The 16,011-nt window shown below is 43.3% G+C and overlaps 3 protein-coding genes across 3 annotated transcripts in view; 2 read left to right on the forward strand and 1 right to left on the reverse strand.

The window, feature by feature from the left end:
* Positions 1-9,234, reverse strand: part of LOC134188376 (sodium-coupled monocarboxylate transporter 1-like) — a 32,895-nt gene extending 23,661 nt beyond the window's left edge. The window contains 3 exon segments of the mRNA XM_062656564.1: positions 1,081-1,148; positions 8,646-8,697; positions 8,766-9,234. Of these exon segments, the coding sequence (XP_062512548.1) occupies positions 1,081-1,148; positions 8,646-8,697; positions 8,766-9,173 (528 nt within the window). The 5' untranslated portion in view covers positions 9,174-9,234.
* Positions 4,803-6,077, forward strand: LOC134188375 (uncharacterized protein K02A2.6-like). Its single transcript, XM_062656562.1, has one exon. It carries the CDS (start codon positions 4,840-4,842, stop codon positions 6,025-6,027), a length of 1,188 nt encoding a protein of 395 aa, XP_062512546.1. The 5' UTR covers positions 4,803-4,839; the 3' UTR covers positions 6,028-6,077.
* A 298-nt stretch (positions 9,235-9,532) lies between the features above and the next one.
* LOC134187724 (uncharacterized protein K02A2.6-like) lies at positions 9,533-13,681 on the forward strand. The gene has a single exon (XM_062655875.1). It carries the CDS (start codon positions 9,533-9,535, stop codon positions 13,139-13,141), a length of 3,609 nt encoding a protein of 1,202 aa, XP_062511859.1. The 3' UTR covers positions 13,142-13,681.
* Positions 13,682-16,011: the final 2,330 nt, after the last annotated feature.

The following is a 16,011-nucleotide window of genomic DNA, read 5'->3' on the forward strand; positions in this document are numbered from 1 at the left end:
AAAGCCTTGATATGTCTCTCTATCTTAGACTGTACATATTGAACCACTATTAAACGCAATGAATGACAAATTTGCATACAATCTGACAAAAACTCCAAGTTGTGACGTTTCTTTTGCAGTCTGTTATATTCATAGTGTCTGGCAAGAAGCAAAACTTACCAGCTCTGTAGTAATCATTCAATAAGCTACATAACTTGTGAAATGCACAAATTGCTAAGACGCATAATTTGACATAAACAAAATCACTTTGAACTGCAAATTATAGGCAATGAAACTCTAAGCACTGCATAGTGCAACTAAGCTAAGAAACATGCTAAACAGAGTCTATCAGTAGCTCACTGTAAATTCATGCTGAAAAGCTGGAGAGCAATTCTGTGATGGTCAGCAAACTGTTCACACACAAATCAGGTTTAGCAGTTTATGTCTGTGAATGCTTATTATAGATGTTGTTGGTGCTTGTTCATGCACTGATGGTATGTATAACGTAGCTGTTAGTACAGCTATTCCGAAACAACACAGGTAAAGCTACCAGTATATACACTATTAGTCATCCTTTTAGCAATTGGAGACTTCAAGTAGTTGACTACAGTGTGCACATGCACACAGTCAACCAACACAATCTGTGTCACACTATGATTGGAAAAAATTGGTGGTGTGGACTATTGAGTGGTAATAAGACATTACAACATCTACACATTTCTTTCTGTTTTGTTATCATTATAAAGTTGTTAGAACAAGATGTACATATGGCAATGTGACACAGATCGTGTACGTAGGTTGACTGTGTGCATGTGCACACTGTAGTCAACTACTTGAAGTCGCCAATTGCTAACAGCATGGCTGATATTGTATATACTGGTACCTTTACCTGTGTTGTTTTGGAAATTACATGCACTTGATTGAATCTATTTCATTCCTCATGAGATTTTCATAAAGAGATATGGAGAGCCCGAGCAATAAATTAAGCTACTGTTGCCAACCAAATATATTGCAAATGTATTATATGTTGGACATCTACAAGACATCACTGCATTCAGTGGATATACCATCATCAAATAGAAAATAAATAATAAGACTTACCAGTGTTGTGTAGATGGTAGCAACAGCGCCACCTGTGAGGATGCTTGCCCATGTAGGAAAATTGCTCACTAATTGACATCACAACACAATGATGAATAAAACACCACAGGACATCATGTACTAAACTGCATACACAATTACAATGACAATTCAATAAAGACAATGTTGCCTTCTACAATCCTCTTACAGTCTGCCTATCACTCTTAAAACATGGATACAAACATACTTAAAACATACACTTTATAACTAACTTATATCTATTATGCTAGCTATACCAATAACCTCTGCCAATAATAGACAGTATTTAATACCAAATAGTACATCAAATCGAATACTAGATATAACATTTTTAAACCCTTTTTTTCAAGCCTATATATACAATAGACTACGCCAAGTAACAATAACCATGTTTCTCTGTGTGAAGCAGTTTCAAAATCAGCATGTGAATGCTAATTTTTTATCATTTTATCTTATGTTTATGTTCATTAATCAACATTCAAAATCCACATATAAACACTAAGTAAACATTCACATAACTGACCCATACACAGCACTGTTGAGAATAAGAAAGAAAATATGCATGTATCTTAGTCTATCAAATCAAGTTAGTCAACTTAACTCAAATTCACTACTGTGTGTCTAATTCCTGCATAAATTCCAAATGATTGTCTCTCAAGTTTTATTCATGATCAGCCTTCTACATACCCTATGAAATTAATATTCCAAAGAACAATATCCTTGGATCCTTAGTTCAACACTTGACTATGAGCTGCAGGCACTAACAGATAGCTCCACATGACATGTAATGTAATTAGATTCACTATCCCGTATGTGTAATCGGAAATAGACCAGAACGATTCTGACTGTCACGAAGTGCACAGCTGTAACCGTTATCTTACATGGTGTCAGGAGGAAAGAACCGACAACAGCATGGCAGAAGGACTGAAACCGCCTCAAGCATTCACAACCACACTGGAAGCAGCCAAAGAATGGCCACAGTGGCGGGACCATTTTACATTCTACATGACAGCAACAAAGAAGGACAAAGAAGACGAGAAAACGAAAGTCGCAATACTACTCACGGCAATGGGAGGGGAAGCCATCTCCGTCTACCGAACATTCACTTGGGCCGCAGACGGCGACGAGGACAAACTGGACTGCGTCATTAGAGCGTTCAACAACTACTTCAAGCCTAAAAGTAATGAAATCTACGAAAGATTCCTGTTCCTGCAGAGGAAACAACAACCGAATGAGCCCTTCGACAGCTTCTACACAGATTTGCTGCGCCTGGTGGAAACCTGCGGATATCACCAAGAGGAGAAAACGAAGATCATCCGGGACCAGATTGTAATCAATATCACCGCAGACAACGTCCGCGAGAAACTGTTGGCAGAATCTGACCTAACCCTAACCAAAGCTGTAGACATGTGCAGGTCAATGGAAGCGACAACCCGTTACATTGCCAGTATGACATCAACCGCCACAGCCTTGAAAGAATGCGTCACCGACGCGGCGGCGGTACACATGGTGAAAGCCATGAAGCAGCGCCCTTGCCACTACTGCGCGACAAACCACAAACCAAAAAACTGCCCAGCATGGGGAAAACAATGCAAATATTGCGGCATTATGAATCACACGGCGGAAGCATGCAAAAAGGCAGAAAAGGACAGACTAGCCCGACGACAAACAACAAAGTAGACGGCCAATGCGATATCGCCACAACGAGCCACACCAGACACACCAGAGAACGAGGAGAGAGACCATTTCGCTTACTGCACCGGTACCACGACACAAACCAGTAAAACAAAGGCTAAAGTCTGGAACATAATACTGGACATAGGAGGGAGAGGTTTGAAAGCCAAAATCGACACAGGTGCAACGTGCAACATACTGCCATTCACTGCTTACCGCGTCCTCTGTGCTAGCCCTCCCACGCCAACAGAAGTTCAGCTAACAGCATACGGAGGAACAAAATTAGATGTCTGTGGGAAAACAACCATGGAGGCAACATTTCAAGGAGTCACCCGCAGGATGGAATTCATCATAGTACGAGAGAACGTGGAGACGCTCATAGGATTGCCTTCCATCACTGACTTGGGACTAATACAACAGACCCTAGCAGTGGATGCAACAGGGGACACACCCACAGCTATATCAGAGTTCAAAGATGTCTTTAAAGGACTGGGACGACTACCAGGAGAGTACAGCATCAAACTAAAGACAAATGCACAACCAGTCATCCAACCAGCTAGAAGAGTTCCATTTAGGTACAGACAGGAACTGAAGTCACAACTGGATGAAATGGAGAAACAAGGCATCATAGCCAAAGTAACAGAGGCTACTAATTGGGTCAGTCCCATAGTCCTTGTAACAAAGCCAGGTAAAGACAAACCAAGGATATGCATTGATCCAGGAGCGTTGAACAAGGCTATACAAAGGGAGCACTATCAATTGAAAACACCCGAAGAGATATTCGGCACGTTGGCAGGCTCACAATATTTCTCAACCCTAGATGCTACATCTGGTTTTCTACAGATTGCCCTAGACAAGGAAAGTAGCTACTTGACAACAGTGGCAACTCCTTTTGGGCGCTACCGGTATTGCCGACTACCTTTCGGAATCAGCTCTGCCCCAGAAGTGTTTCACAGAATAGTGACAGAATCCTTTGCAGACATACCTGGGGTACACACCTATGTGGATGACATCCTTGTATCAGGCTGTAGCGTAGAGGAGCACGACAAACGCCTTCAGATGGTCCTCGAAAGGTGTAGGGAGCTGAACCTTAGACTCAACCGATCCAAATGCCAGTTCAGAAAGACTGAATTAAAGTATCTGGGACATGTGCTTACATCAGAAGGGATAAAACCTGACCCAGAAAAAGTCGAGGCCATTGAGCAATTCCCAAAGCCACAGTCCAAGACAGATGTTTCAAGACTCCTGGGCCTGGTTACATATTTGTCGAAATTTTGTCCTACTTTGGCTGAGACAGCCAGCCCACTGCGACAGCTAACACAGCAGGAGACTGCATGGGTGTGGGACTCCGTTCACGACCGCACCCTACAGCATGTGAAAGATCTAGTGACAAAGGCCCCAGTACTACGACTTTTTGATCCAGCATTACCAGTGAGACTAACTGTGGACGCATCACAACATGGGTTGGGAGCAGCTGTTATTCAAGAGGGGCACCCAGTAGAATACGCGTCAAGAACAATGTCCAGCATACAACAGAAATATGCACAAATAGAGAAGGAAATGCTTGCCATCCAGTTTGGACTAACAAGATTCCATCAGTATGTGTATGGACAAGATGTCATAGTGGAGACTGACCACAAGCCACTACTTGGAATACTGAAAAAGCCCCTTGCTGAAGTCAGTCCTAGGCTTCAGAGAATGCGCCTACGATGTCTCAAATACAACTACACGCTAGAGCACCATTCCGGGAAAGAAATGGTCCTGGCCGATTCTCTGAGCAGAATGCCATCTACAACACCCTATACAGACTATGATGAACTAACAGAAGAGCAAATCGACTCCGTCACAGAGCAAATCATTCCCACACCACTTGGACGTGAAAGATGTACGGAAGCGACCAGACAAGACCCTACAATGCAGGCACTCATCACTTACATACACACAGGATGGCCACCTACAAGGAGGAGTGTCCCGGGTCCAATCAAACCGTACTGGAATGTGAGACACGATCTAACAGAGAAAGACGGCATTGTCCTCAAAGGAAGCCAAGCTGTCGTCCCTGTGACAATGCGCAAAACGGTGATGAACAGTATACATGAGGGACACTATGGAATAGTGAAGTGTATAGAAAGGGCCAAGACGTCAGTGTACTGGCCTGGCTACACCAATGAAATACATGACATGGTAGCGAGTTGCAGCAAATGCCAAGAAAATCGAAGCCAGAACCCAAAGCCAGACACTAAACCTCATGATGTTCCACACTACCCCTACCAGAAAGTGGGAACAGACTTGTTTGAACTACAAGGGGAACATTACCTACTTACCATCGATTACTACAGCAAATGGGTGACCATAGATCACCTCCAGTCAACGAAAGCAGCTGATGTGATAACTATCCTAGACAAGCATTTTGCCAATTTTGGAATACCAGAAACAATATTCTCGGACAACGGGCCACAATACGCCAACGAAGAATTTCGCAAGTTCTCCAGGAAGCTGGGATTTCAACACACCACATCCAGTCCAGGCTACCCAGCCAGCAACGGCCAAGCGGAAAGAGGTGTCCAAACAGTCAAGAAAATGATGGCCAAGATGTTGGAGGAGGGCCGTACAATCAATGACGCTCTAAGAGTCCTTAGGAACACACCAATAGGAGGAGACCTGCCTACTCCTGCCATCCTGCTACAGGGGAGACACCTCCGAACCCAACTAACAATAAATACTGAGACTCTGGTTCCACATAACATGGATGCAGACAAGACCAGACAAAAACTAATCGCCCACCAATCCCAATATGCGTTCTATGGAGCCACAGGAAACACAACGAACTCACCTCTGCTTCCTGATGAAAGCGTAAGGACAATGAGAGGAAAAAAATGGGTACCAGCAAAAGTCATTGGACACCACACAGAGCCCCAATCCTACATCCTCAGACTAGCAAATGGACGGACAGTGAGAAGAACTAGAACACACATAAACAGGACAACAGAAGTGTGGGATGACAACACAATGTTCGCTAAGTACACTCCGACGGGACAACAAACAAACACCAGCCTGTCAGAAGGACAACCACCAAATCAACCTGAAGAGACAAACGTACTGCCAGACACGGAGATCAGATCTCCGAATACAGAAAGCCCTCCAAAATCTGCCAAGTCCCCAACTGCACCTGCAAGTCAACCTGCAGTCAAAACAACAAGGCTGGGGAGGATCTCAAGACCACCACGACGCCTACTGGAGGACTACACTACGTAATTAGCAACCATTGCTTGACACTGCACTTTTGAGTTGAAGCCACCCAGAGACAGATAGATAACATGTAATGTAATTAGATTCACTATCCCGTATGTGTAATCGGAAATAGACCAGAACGATTCTGACTGTCACGAAGTGCACAGCTGTAACCGTTATCTTACACACAAGCCAAAACATGATGTGCAGCAACAACCACTAATTATAGTACATTGTGCCCATAAAACTGTGAATGAGCAAGGAACAGCAGAGACACACAATACCATACCACTTCTAAATCTAAAACACAAAGAAAAATAAAACTTAGCACACACTAGTGACTACCTACCAGTTTTGTGGCCATACTATTTGATTTATGACTTGTACGTAGAAGACCTGTCCCACTCTGCTTACCATAGTAAACAAACTATCTGCAGTAGAGAAAACCAAACCAGAAATAAAACTTGGTCGTGTCTACCCTAACCTTAAAAGTGTGCATGACATGTTCCAAAAATATTACTTCTTACCATAGTCATACACACTTCATGTTTTACTTACTTACTGTATTTGCTAAAATAGAATGTCTCTTGTATAAACCTAATAAACTGTTCAAAGCAATGCGATAATTACAAGTTGTCAACCATAACATCACAAAGTCTGTTAGTCAGAATACTAGCTCAAAATATAGACTCAAGGCAATGACTCATGCACTTCCATTGTTACCACAAATTACATTACTCTTAAATCAAATAACCAGCACCAAAAAATTAAGAATACCTACACACATACTAATAATTACAGTGGCCTAATGCACCTATTTAGTTCACTACCGACAACCTCCACACACATTGTCATCAATTCTTTGTTTACTACAATTTAATGTGATTTAGATAGTATGGATCTCTATTGAGACAATTAAAGAGCTGCATATTAAACATAAAACATTATAAAACATAAGAAAGTGCATTGGTTACTTGCATCTTTTGCATTGCAGTAACAAGTTGTTAGGCTTAGTGCAGTCCAGTGTTTGCAGAAAACAATCATGTATACATATATTATTGTGCGCAAAGTGTGGATTTGACAGCACAATCAATGAATTGCCTGTACAAACCATAGATAGCCAATACAAACCATGAATTCCAACCCCCAACCCCCAACCCCAACCCCAACCCTAACCTATAACTTTAACCCCAACCCCAACCCCAACCCTAACCTATAACTTTAACCCCAACCCCAACCCCAACCCTAACCTATAACTTTAACCCCAACCCCAACCCCAACCCCAACCCTAACCTATAACTTTAACCCCAACCCTAACCCATAACTCTAACCCCAACCCTAACCCATAACTCTAACCCCAACCCTAACCCATAACCTTAACCACTAACCCTAAACTAACCCTAACTCTAATCCTAAACGTTGGTTCACAATATGGGACAGAGACGTGACGGACCCGACGGATGGTGATGGACATCTCTCCGTTGTGTTGAAAATACATGTACGTTCCGTTCCAATTATTACTATTCCCCCCTGCTGCATGATTACATCATCCTTATTTTGCACTTCCCCAATTGGGTAACAGTGCTTAATCATTCCTGTTGTGGTACGTCAACTTCCAACAGAGCGGACAAAATAGAATCAATTCTATCCGTCCTCAACGCTCCGTCAAGCAATTCATCTGTGGTCCGTCTTGAGCGGTAACTTTGAAGTGGTTTGATGGGTGGCGACAGACAGCTCTCCGTTGCATATTGTGACCAGCCTTAACTCTAACCCTAAAATTATCCAGAAAAACTAGACATCCACTGTTTGTCCATATCCACGATTTGTGCATAACTGTTAACATGTACAATGTTTGCCAGTTGCTTATTCAATGTCAAAGCTCCAATAATCCACAAGAAAGGGTGACTAAAAACGTATATTGATTTAGAGCATTCAACTACTCTAGCTTGATTAAAGTGATAAATATAAGCTGTACCCCTAATATCCTAACTAAAGCAATAGAAACAAATCAAACGGACGAAGTCCATGCACAGACACCAATATGATTAGTTGGCAACAACAAGAAAAGTTATTTTTAGTCACTTCCTTTTGCAACAATGTGACATCTGCTAATACACACACACAGTAACTAATAAATTTGGTAATTGCATGAGAGCACAAGTGCCTGGGTATCTGGGTATATTTAGTGCCTGTGTCTCTGCTGATCTACATGACATGTTGACAAAATTCTCACCCCATTAGCACCCAATCTATACCATATATATATATATATATATATATATATATATATATATATATATATATACCAGTCATGACTAATTCCAATATCACTCAATCAGCTTCTGCTTCCTGCTTCCAGCACCCAACCATGCAACCTGTCAAATGCTGAATACTTGCCAGCAATTAAAATTAACCAGACTATGGAAGCTAATCAAACAGTGCCCTGTCTGTAACCACCTATGCGCATCACGTGACTCAAATATCATGAAAGCCGATTGAAATATAAACCAGTCTACATTTTTACTTTTAATCACTTTTTTCAAACATTTCCAACTGCCACTACAACTTTATACTATATTTAACAGAATTATGTTATATAATTAGTGTGAAAACAATACATTATCATCATCATACGCAATCACCTGCATTTAAAGCAATGGCTGGGGCATAGATGACAACAGCTGAATAGAGAACCTGTGACGTACAACGAAAAGACAGGTAAGACACACGGGCAATTGAAATCTGAACGTCATATCTCATACAGTCTGTGCAATAAACATGAAGGAAGCGATCAATCTGACTGCCAACGAAAATCTTCTCTGCAAGTACTCGTACACGCTTGTCAGTCTGAGAGGATAAAATACTGGCAGATAAACGATTTGCACGACAGGCACGACAATACAGACGGCCACAACAATCATCCAATATTGCACGCCGTAATAGAAGACTTCGGACGGAAGGCCAAGAATCGACACTGCCGACATGAAGGAGGCGATGAGAGAAAGTGCAACGGGTATGGCTCGCATGCTTCGTCCGGCCATCAAATACTCATCAGCCGTCGTCTCCTGTCGTTGTCGAGATCGCGAAAAGAAGAGGCCGATGGCAATAGAAGCAACGACTGTCAGCAAAAAGACGACGTAATCAACAGCTCGAAACTGGTGCTCGGGCATTGCACTGGAGATGGAAAACGGACAGACACAACAGCGGTCTCGTACCGTTACGTTTAGCCTCGACCTCCCAGACCCGTGTAGCGCTGATTCACAAGCGTTTGATAGCGGCGCTACACAAGTCTGGGAGGCCGAGGCTTACATCCCTCACATGGGGTATTTGACTGAAACTTTCGTAACATCGGAACTGAAGTTTTGGGTGACAATTACTTTTTTGGTAGTAGTTGATGACATGTAATGTAATTAGATTCACTATCCCGTATGTGTAATCGGAAATAGAACAGAACGATTCTGACTGTCACGAAGAGCACAGCTGTAACCGTTATCTTACATGGTGTCAGGAGGAAAGAACCGACAACAGCATGGCAGAAGGACTGAAACCGCCTCAAGCATTCACAACCACACTGGAAGCAGCCAAAGAATGGCCACAGTGGCGGGACCATTTTACATTCTACATGACAGCAACAAAGAAGGACAAAGAAGACGAGAAAACGAAAGTCGCAATACTACTCACGGCAATGGGAGGGGAAGCCATCTCCGTCTACCGAACATTCACTTGGGCCGCAGACGGCGACGAGGACAAACTGGACTGCGTCATTAGAGCGTTCAACAACTACTTCAAGCCTAAAAGTAATGAAATCTACGAAAGATTCCTGTTCCTGCAGAGGAAACAACAACCGAATGAGCCCTTCGACAGCTTCTACACAGATTTGCTGCGCCTGGTGGAAACCTGCGGATATCACCAAGAGGAGAAAACGAAGATCATCCGGGACCAGATTGTAATCAATATCACCGCAGACAACGTCCGCGAGAAACTGTTGGCAGAATCTGACCTAACCCTAACCAAAGCTGTAGACATGTGCAGGTCAATGGAAGCGACAACCCGTTACATTGCCAGTATGACATCAACCGCCACAGCCTTGAAAGAATGCGTCACCGACGCGGCGGCGGTACACATGGTGAAAGCCATGAAGCCGCGCCCTTGCCACTACTGCGCGACAAACCACAAACCAAAAAACTGCCCAGCATGGGGAAAACAATGCAAATATTGCGGCATTATGAATCACACGGCGGAAGCATGCAAAAAGGCAGAAAAGGACAGACTAGCCCGACGACAAACAACAAAGGAGACGGCCAATGCGATATCGCCACAACGAGCCACACCAGACACACCAGAGAACGAGGAGAGAGACCATTTCGCTTACTGCACCGGTACCACGACACAAACCAGTAAAACAAAGGCTAAAGTCTGGAACATAATACTGGACATAGGAGGGAGAGGTTTGAAAGCCAAAATCGACACAGGTGCAACGTGCAACATACTGCCATTCACTGCTTACCGCGTCCTCTGTGCTAGCCCTCCCACGCCAACAGAAGTTCAGCTAACAGCATACGGAGGAACAAAATTAGATGTCTGTGGGAAAACAACCATGGAGGCAACATTTCAAGGAGTCACCCGCAGGATGGAATTCATCATAGTACGAGAGAACGTGGAGACGCTCATAGGATTGCCTTCCATCACTGACTTGGGACTAATACAACAGACCCTAGCAGTGGATGCAACAGGGGACACACCCACAGCTATATCAGAGTTCAAAGATGTCTTTAAAGGACTGGGACGACTACCAGGAGAGTACAGCATCAAACTAAAGACAAATGCACAACCAGTCATCCAACCAGCCAGAAGAGTTCCATTTAGGTACAGGCAGGAACTGAAGTCACAACTGGATGAAATGGAGAAACAAGGCATCATAGCCAAAGTAACAGAGGCTACTAATTGGGTCAGTCCCATAGTCCTTGTAACAAAGCCAGGTAAAGACAAACTAAGGATATGCATTGATCCAGGAGCGTTGAACAAGGCTATACAAAGGGAGCACTATCAATTGAAAACACCCGAAGAGATATTCGGCACGTTGGCAGGCTCACAATATTTCTCAACCCTAGATGCTACATCTGGTTTTCTACAGATTGCCCTAGACAAGGAAAGTAGCTACTTGACAACAGTGGCAACTCCTTTTGGGCGCTACCGGTATTGCCGACTACCTTTCGGAATCAGCTCTGCCCCAGAAGTGTTTCACAGAATAGTGACAGAATCCTTTGCAGACATACCTGGGGTACACACCTATGTGGATGACATCCTTGTATCAGGCTGTAGCGTAGAGGAGCACGACAAACGCCTTCAGATGGTCCTCGAAAGGTGTAGGGAGCTGAACCTTAGACTCAACCGATCCAAATGCCAGTTCAGAAAGACTGAATTAAAGTATCTGGGACATGTGCTTACATCAGAAGGGATAAAACCTGACCCAGAAAAAGTTGAGGCCATTGAGCAATTCCCAAAGCCACAGTCCAAGACAGATGTTTCAAGACTCCTGGGCCTGGTTACATATTTGTCGAAATTTTGTCCTACTTTGGCTGAGACAGCCAGCCCACTGCGACAGCTAACACAGCAGGAGACTGCATGGGTGTGGGACTCCGTTCACGACCGCACCCTACAGCATGTGAAAGATCTAGTGACAAAGGCCCCAGTACTACGACTTTTTGATCCAGCATTACCAGTGAGACTAACTGTGGACGCATCACAACATGGGTTGGGAGCAGCTGTTATTCAAGAGGGGCACCCAGTAGAATACGCGTCAAGAACAATGTCCAGCATACAACAGAAATATGCACAAATAGAGAAGGAAATGCTTGCCATCCAGTTTGGACTAACAAGATTCCATCAGTATGTGTATGGACAAGATGTCATAGTGGAGACTGACCACAAGCCACTACTTGGAATACTGAAAAAGCCCCTTGCTGAAGTCAGTCCTAGGCTTCAGAGAATGCGCCTACGATGTCTCAAATACAACTACACGCTAGAGCACCATTCCGGGAAAGAAATGGTCCTGGCCGATTCTCTGAGCAGAATGCCATCTACAACACCCTATACAGACTATGATGAACTAACAGAAGAGCAAATCGACTCCGTCACAGAGCAAATCATTCCCACACCACTTGGACGTGAAAGATGTACGGAAGCGACCAGACAAGACCCTACAATGCAGGCACTCATCACTTACATACACACAGGATGGCCACCTACAAGGAGGAGTGTCCCGGGTCCAATCAAACCGTACTGGAATGTGAGACACGACCTAACAGAGAAAGACGGCATTGTCCTCAAAGGAAGCCAAGCTGTCGTCCCTGTGACAATGCGCAAAACGGTGATGAACAGTATACATGAGGGACACTATGGAATAGTGAAGTGTATAGAAAGGGCCAAGACGTCAGTGTACTGGCCTGGCTACACCAATGAAATACATGACATGGTAGCGAGTTGCAGCAAATGCCAAGAAAATCGAAGCCAGAACCCAAAGCCAGACACTAAACCTCATGATGTTCCACACTACCCCTACCAGAAAGTGGGAACAGACTTGTTTGAACTACAAGGGGAACATTACCTACTTACCATCGATTACTACAGCAAATGGGTGACCATAGATCACCTCCAGTCAACGAAAGCAGCTGATGTGATAACTATCCTAGACAAGCATTTTGCCAATTTTGGAATACCAGAAACAATATTCTCGGACAACGGGCCACAGTACGCCAACGAAGAATTTCGCAAGTTCTCCAGGAAGCTGGGATTTCAACACACCACATCCAGTCCAGGCTACCCAGCCAGCAACGGCCAAGCGGAAAGAGGTGTCCAAACAGTCAAGAAAATGATGGCCAAGATGTTGGAGGAGGGCCGTACAATCAATGACGCTCTAAGAGTCCTTAGGAACACACCAATAGGAGGAGACCTGCCTACTCCTGCCATCCTGCTACAGGGGAGACACCTCCGAACCCAACTAACAATAAATACTGAGACTCTGGTTCCACATAACATGGATGCAGACAAGACCAGACAAAAAACTAATCGCCCACCAATCCCAATATGCGTTCTATGGAGCCACAGGAAACACAACGAACTCACCTCTGCTTCCTGATGAAAGCGTAAGGACAATGAGAGGAAAAAAATGGGTACCAGCAAAAGTCATTGGACACCACACAGAGCCCCAATCCTACATCCTCAGACTAGCAAATGGACGGACAGTGAGAAGAACTAGAACACACATAAACAGGACAACAGAAGTGTGGGATGACAACACAATGTTCGCTAAGTACACTCCGACGGGACAACAAACAAACACCAGCCTGTCAGAAGGACAACCACCAAATCAACCTGAAGAGACAAACGTACTGCCAGACACGGAGATCAGATCTCCGAATACAGAAAGCCCTCCAAAATCTGCCAAGTCCCCAACTGCACCTGCAAGTCAACCTGCAGTCAAAACAACAAGGCTGGGGAGGATCTCAAGACCACCACGACGCCTACTGGAGGACTACACTACGTAATTAGCAACCATTGCTTGACACTGCACTTTTGAGTTGAAGTCACCCAGAGACAGATAGATGACATGTAATGTAATTAGATTCACTATCCCGTATGTGTAATCGGAAATAGAACAGAACGATTCTGACTGTCACGAAGAGCACAGCTGTAACCGTTATCTTACAGTTGAGTTTGTTAATTTAACGTAAAGCACGCTAATAACCTATTATGCATGTCTAATATTTTAGATAAACACCTTACACGTCGTCTGGCGGTAATTCCGCGACTGTATTTTAATTGTTGGTTAATTTCTAGGTTTGAGATAATCTAAACAACAGTTAGTAGGCCAGGTCTCCATTGTTATTTTTGCACACTCCGAAGACTCGAGTCGAGTATAAACATCCGGGACTTGCTCTACTGCTCTGATGGATAACTTCAGGTTAAAGTTGCCTTCTAATCCCATCGAACGGCAGGAGTTGGCAAAGATGGCCAACCTCATGTGGGACATGCTCGATGACATGAAAGAGTCGGATAGTGATGGATATCGGAAGTTTATTTCTCGTCAACTGAAAGAAGGAGCTGAACACTTCAGTCCTCCAAAGCCAGCATTTTCGTTCTCTACGCAATTGGTAAGCGTCTTTATGTAAAGAAATAAATTATCTATGCATGTGAGGTAAATTTAATTTATTTGTTTTTATTTACCTAATTAAATTTAAATATATTATTTTAAACAATTTATAGGTAGTTTTGAGAATTAATTTTAGATACACCAAGCTATATACCATTTTAGTTTTTACAGGGAGTTGACTTTTGTTAGAAGCTATGCATATAATATGGTATAGTCTCCATGTTTGGAAACACTGACTGTTATACTGATTTTTGCTGTAAAACTAGAAAATTTTCTGTTAATATAATTGGTAGTATATAAATGCTAAAGCACTTAAAATTAAATAAGGTCTGAAAATTTAAAAAAATATGTTTAAAACTTAGTAAGTTTTAATATTTATGTTGTGCTCAACCAGATCAGTCTGGTTCATAAGGTCTCTCGTAAGCACTGGAGGCCTCAGAGGTGCCATCATGGCTGTCTAAACAGAAGACATGACTTTACATAGGATCTGACTGGATCCAAGAAGCACTGTTTTCCGTAAGTTAGCCTCGAATTTCCAGACCAGAGAGCACGCGAAGCACGCGAACTCTAGTCTGGACCAAGTGGATACTAAAATGATATCGGAAGTATTTATCAATAGCGATGCTAAATGGTGTCTAACAGCGTAGGATTGTTTTACCTAGATTAACATATGATTTGTAAATGTCATGAGATCTCGCGAACAAAGAAGAGACGTCTGCAGTGTTTGCGGTGATATCTTGGTGGACGGCATAAAACCACAACTCTTTGATTCTTCGGCAGACCGCTAGCTAGTCTAACCGCTCGACTAGCGAGACTACCGCTCGACCAGTTGTCAAAGGTGATGGTCTAGCGACGCTGCTGTACATGTCCTCTCACCGCAAGCTTGAAAATATCGAAGAACTGAAGCTGAAACTAAAACTAAGATGTGTGCGTGCACCAAAATCTAATCATTGTTCTGGCGTGCACTTAGCCACCCACAAGGATTTCACACGCGCGCAATCAGCATTAGTGCACTTAGCATAACCAATTATTGCTAAGCCAATCAGAATTTACAACCGAGATTTGGGTTGTAGGAGCTGATTGGCTTAGAAGGCTATTTTGGAAATCATTTTAGTATTGACTTGGTCCAGACTAGAGTTTGCGCGCTTTCTGGTCTGGAAGTTCGTGGCTATCTGTAAGTGTACAGGTTGTGATGACCTGCAATAATGTCCAGCCATTGTGCAATACCTACATGCACATGTGTTCAACGCTTCCAACACCACTGGAACGACAACCAGTGTCAGACACTGCCACATGCGGCGTACTTCCACCCACAAGTCACTGTATTCTCAGTCTGTTTCCTGTTGATGTTGCCATTAGCAGAACAGCTGATATTGTCTACTTATTTCTGAAGCAGATGTCAAGACGATTCATACCGATCTTCTTAGCAGTAGGGATGGCTGTATTTCACATCATAGTGATGTCGTCCATCTCCACAAGCCTATCAGGATGATACCAGTACTTGTACCATCTGCTCTTCACTGGAACCCCAGAATGACAGCAAATTAAATAATTATTAATTAAGTTTAAATATTATTAAATATTGATTACGTAATGTTAATTATTTTAAATGCTATACTAAACTGCCTTGAATACTTAAACTTGGGTGACCTGGTGCATGTATACCGTATATTGTGCCAGGGGACTACATCAGGTAATGAAAGCATTAATTAAAAGCAACAAAGCAGGCTGCTGATGTAGTAAACACAATAGCAACCACATGTTGTACTGTGTATGTGTGTTTATTGAGTCAAGGCACGTAGTGAAGCTGGTTTAGATGTAAACTCTGTCTTCTTGCATGTCCAGCTGGTGCTGAA

The sequence above is a fragment of the Corticium candelabrum genome, chromosome 12, assembly GCF_963422355.1.
Source record: "Corticium candelabrum chromosome 12, ooCorCand1.1, whole genome shotgun sequence".
Lineage (NCBI taxonomy): Eukaryota > Metazoa > Porifera > Homoscleromorpha > Homosclerophorida > Plakinidae > Corticium > Corticium candelabrum.

Coding starts and splice junctions, on each gene's coding strand:
- LOC134187724 (XM_062655875.1), top strand. CDS start 9,533: ATGGCAGAAGGACTGAAACCGCCTCAAGCATTCACAACCACACTGGAA.
- LOC134188375 (XM_062656562.1), top strand. CDS start 4,840: ATGCGCAAAACGGTGATGAACAGTATACATGAGGGACACTATGGAATA.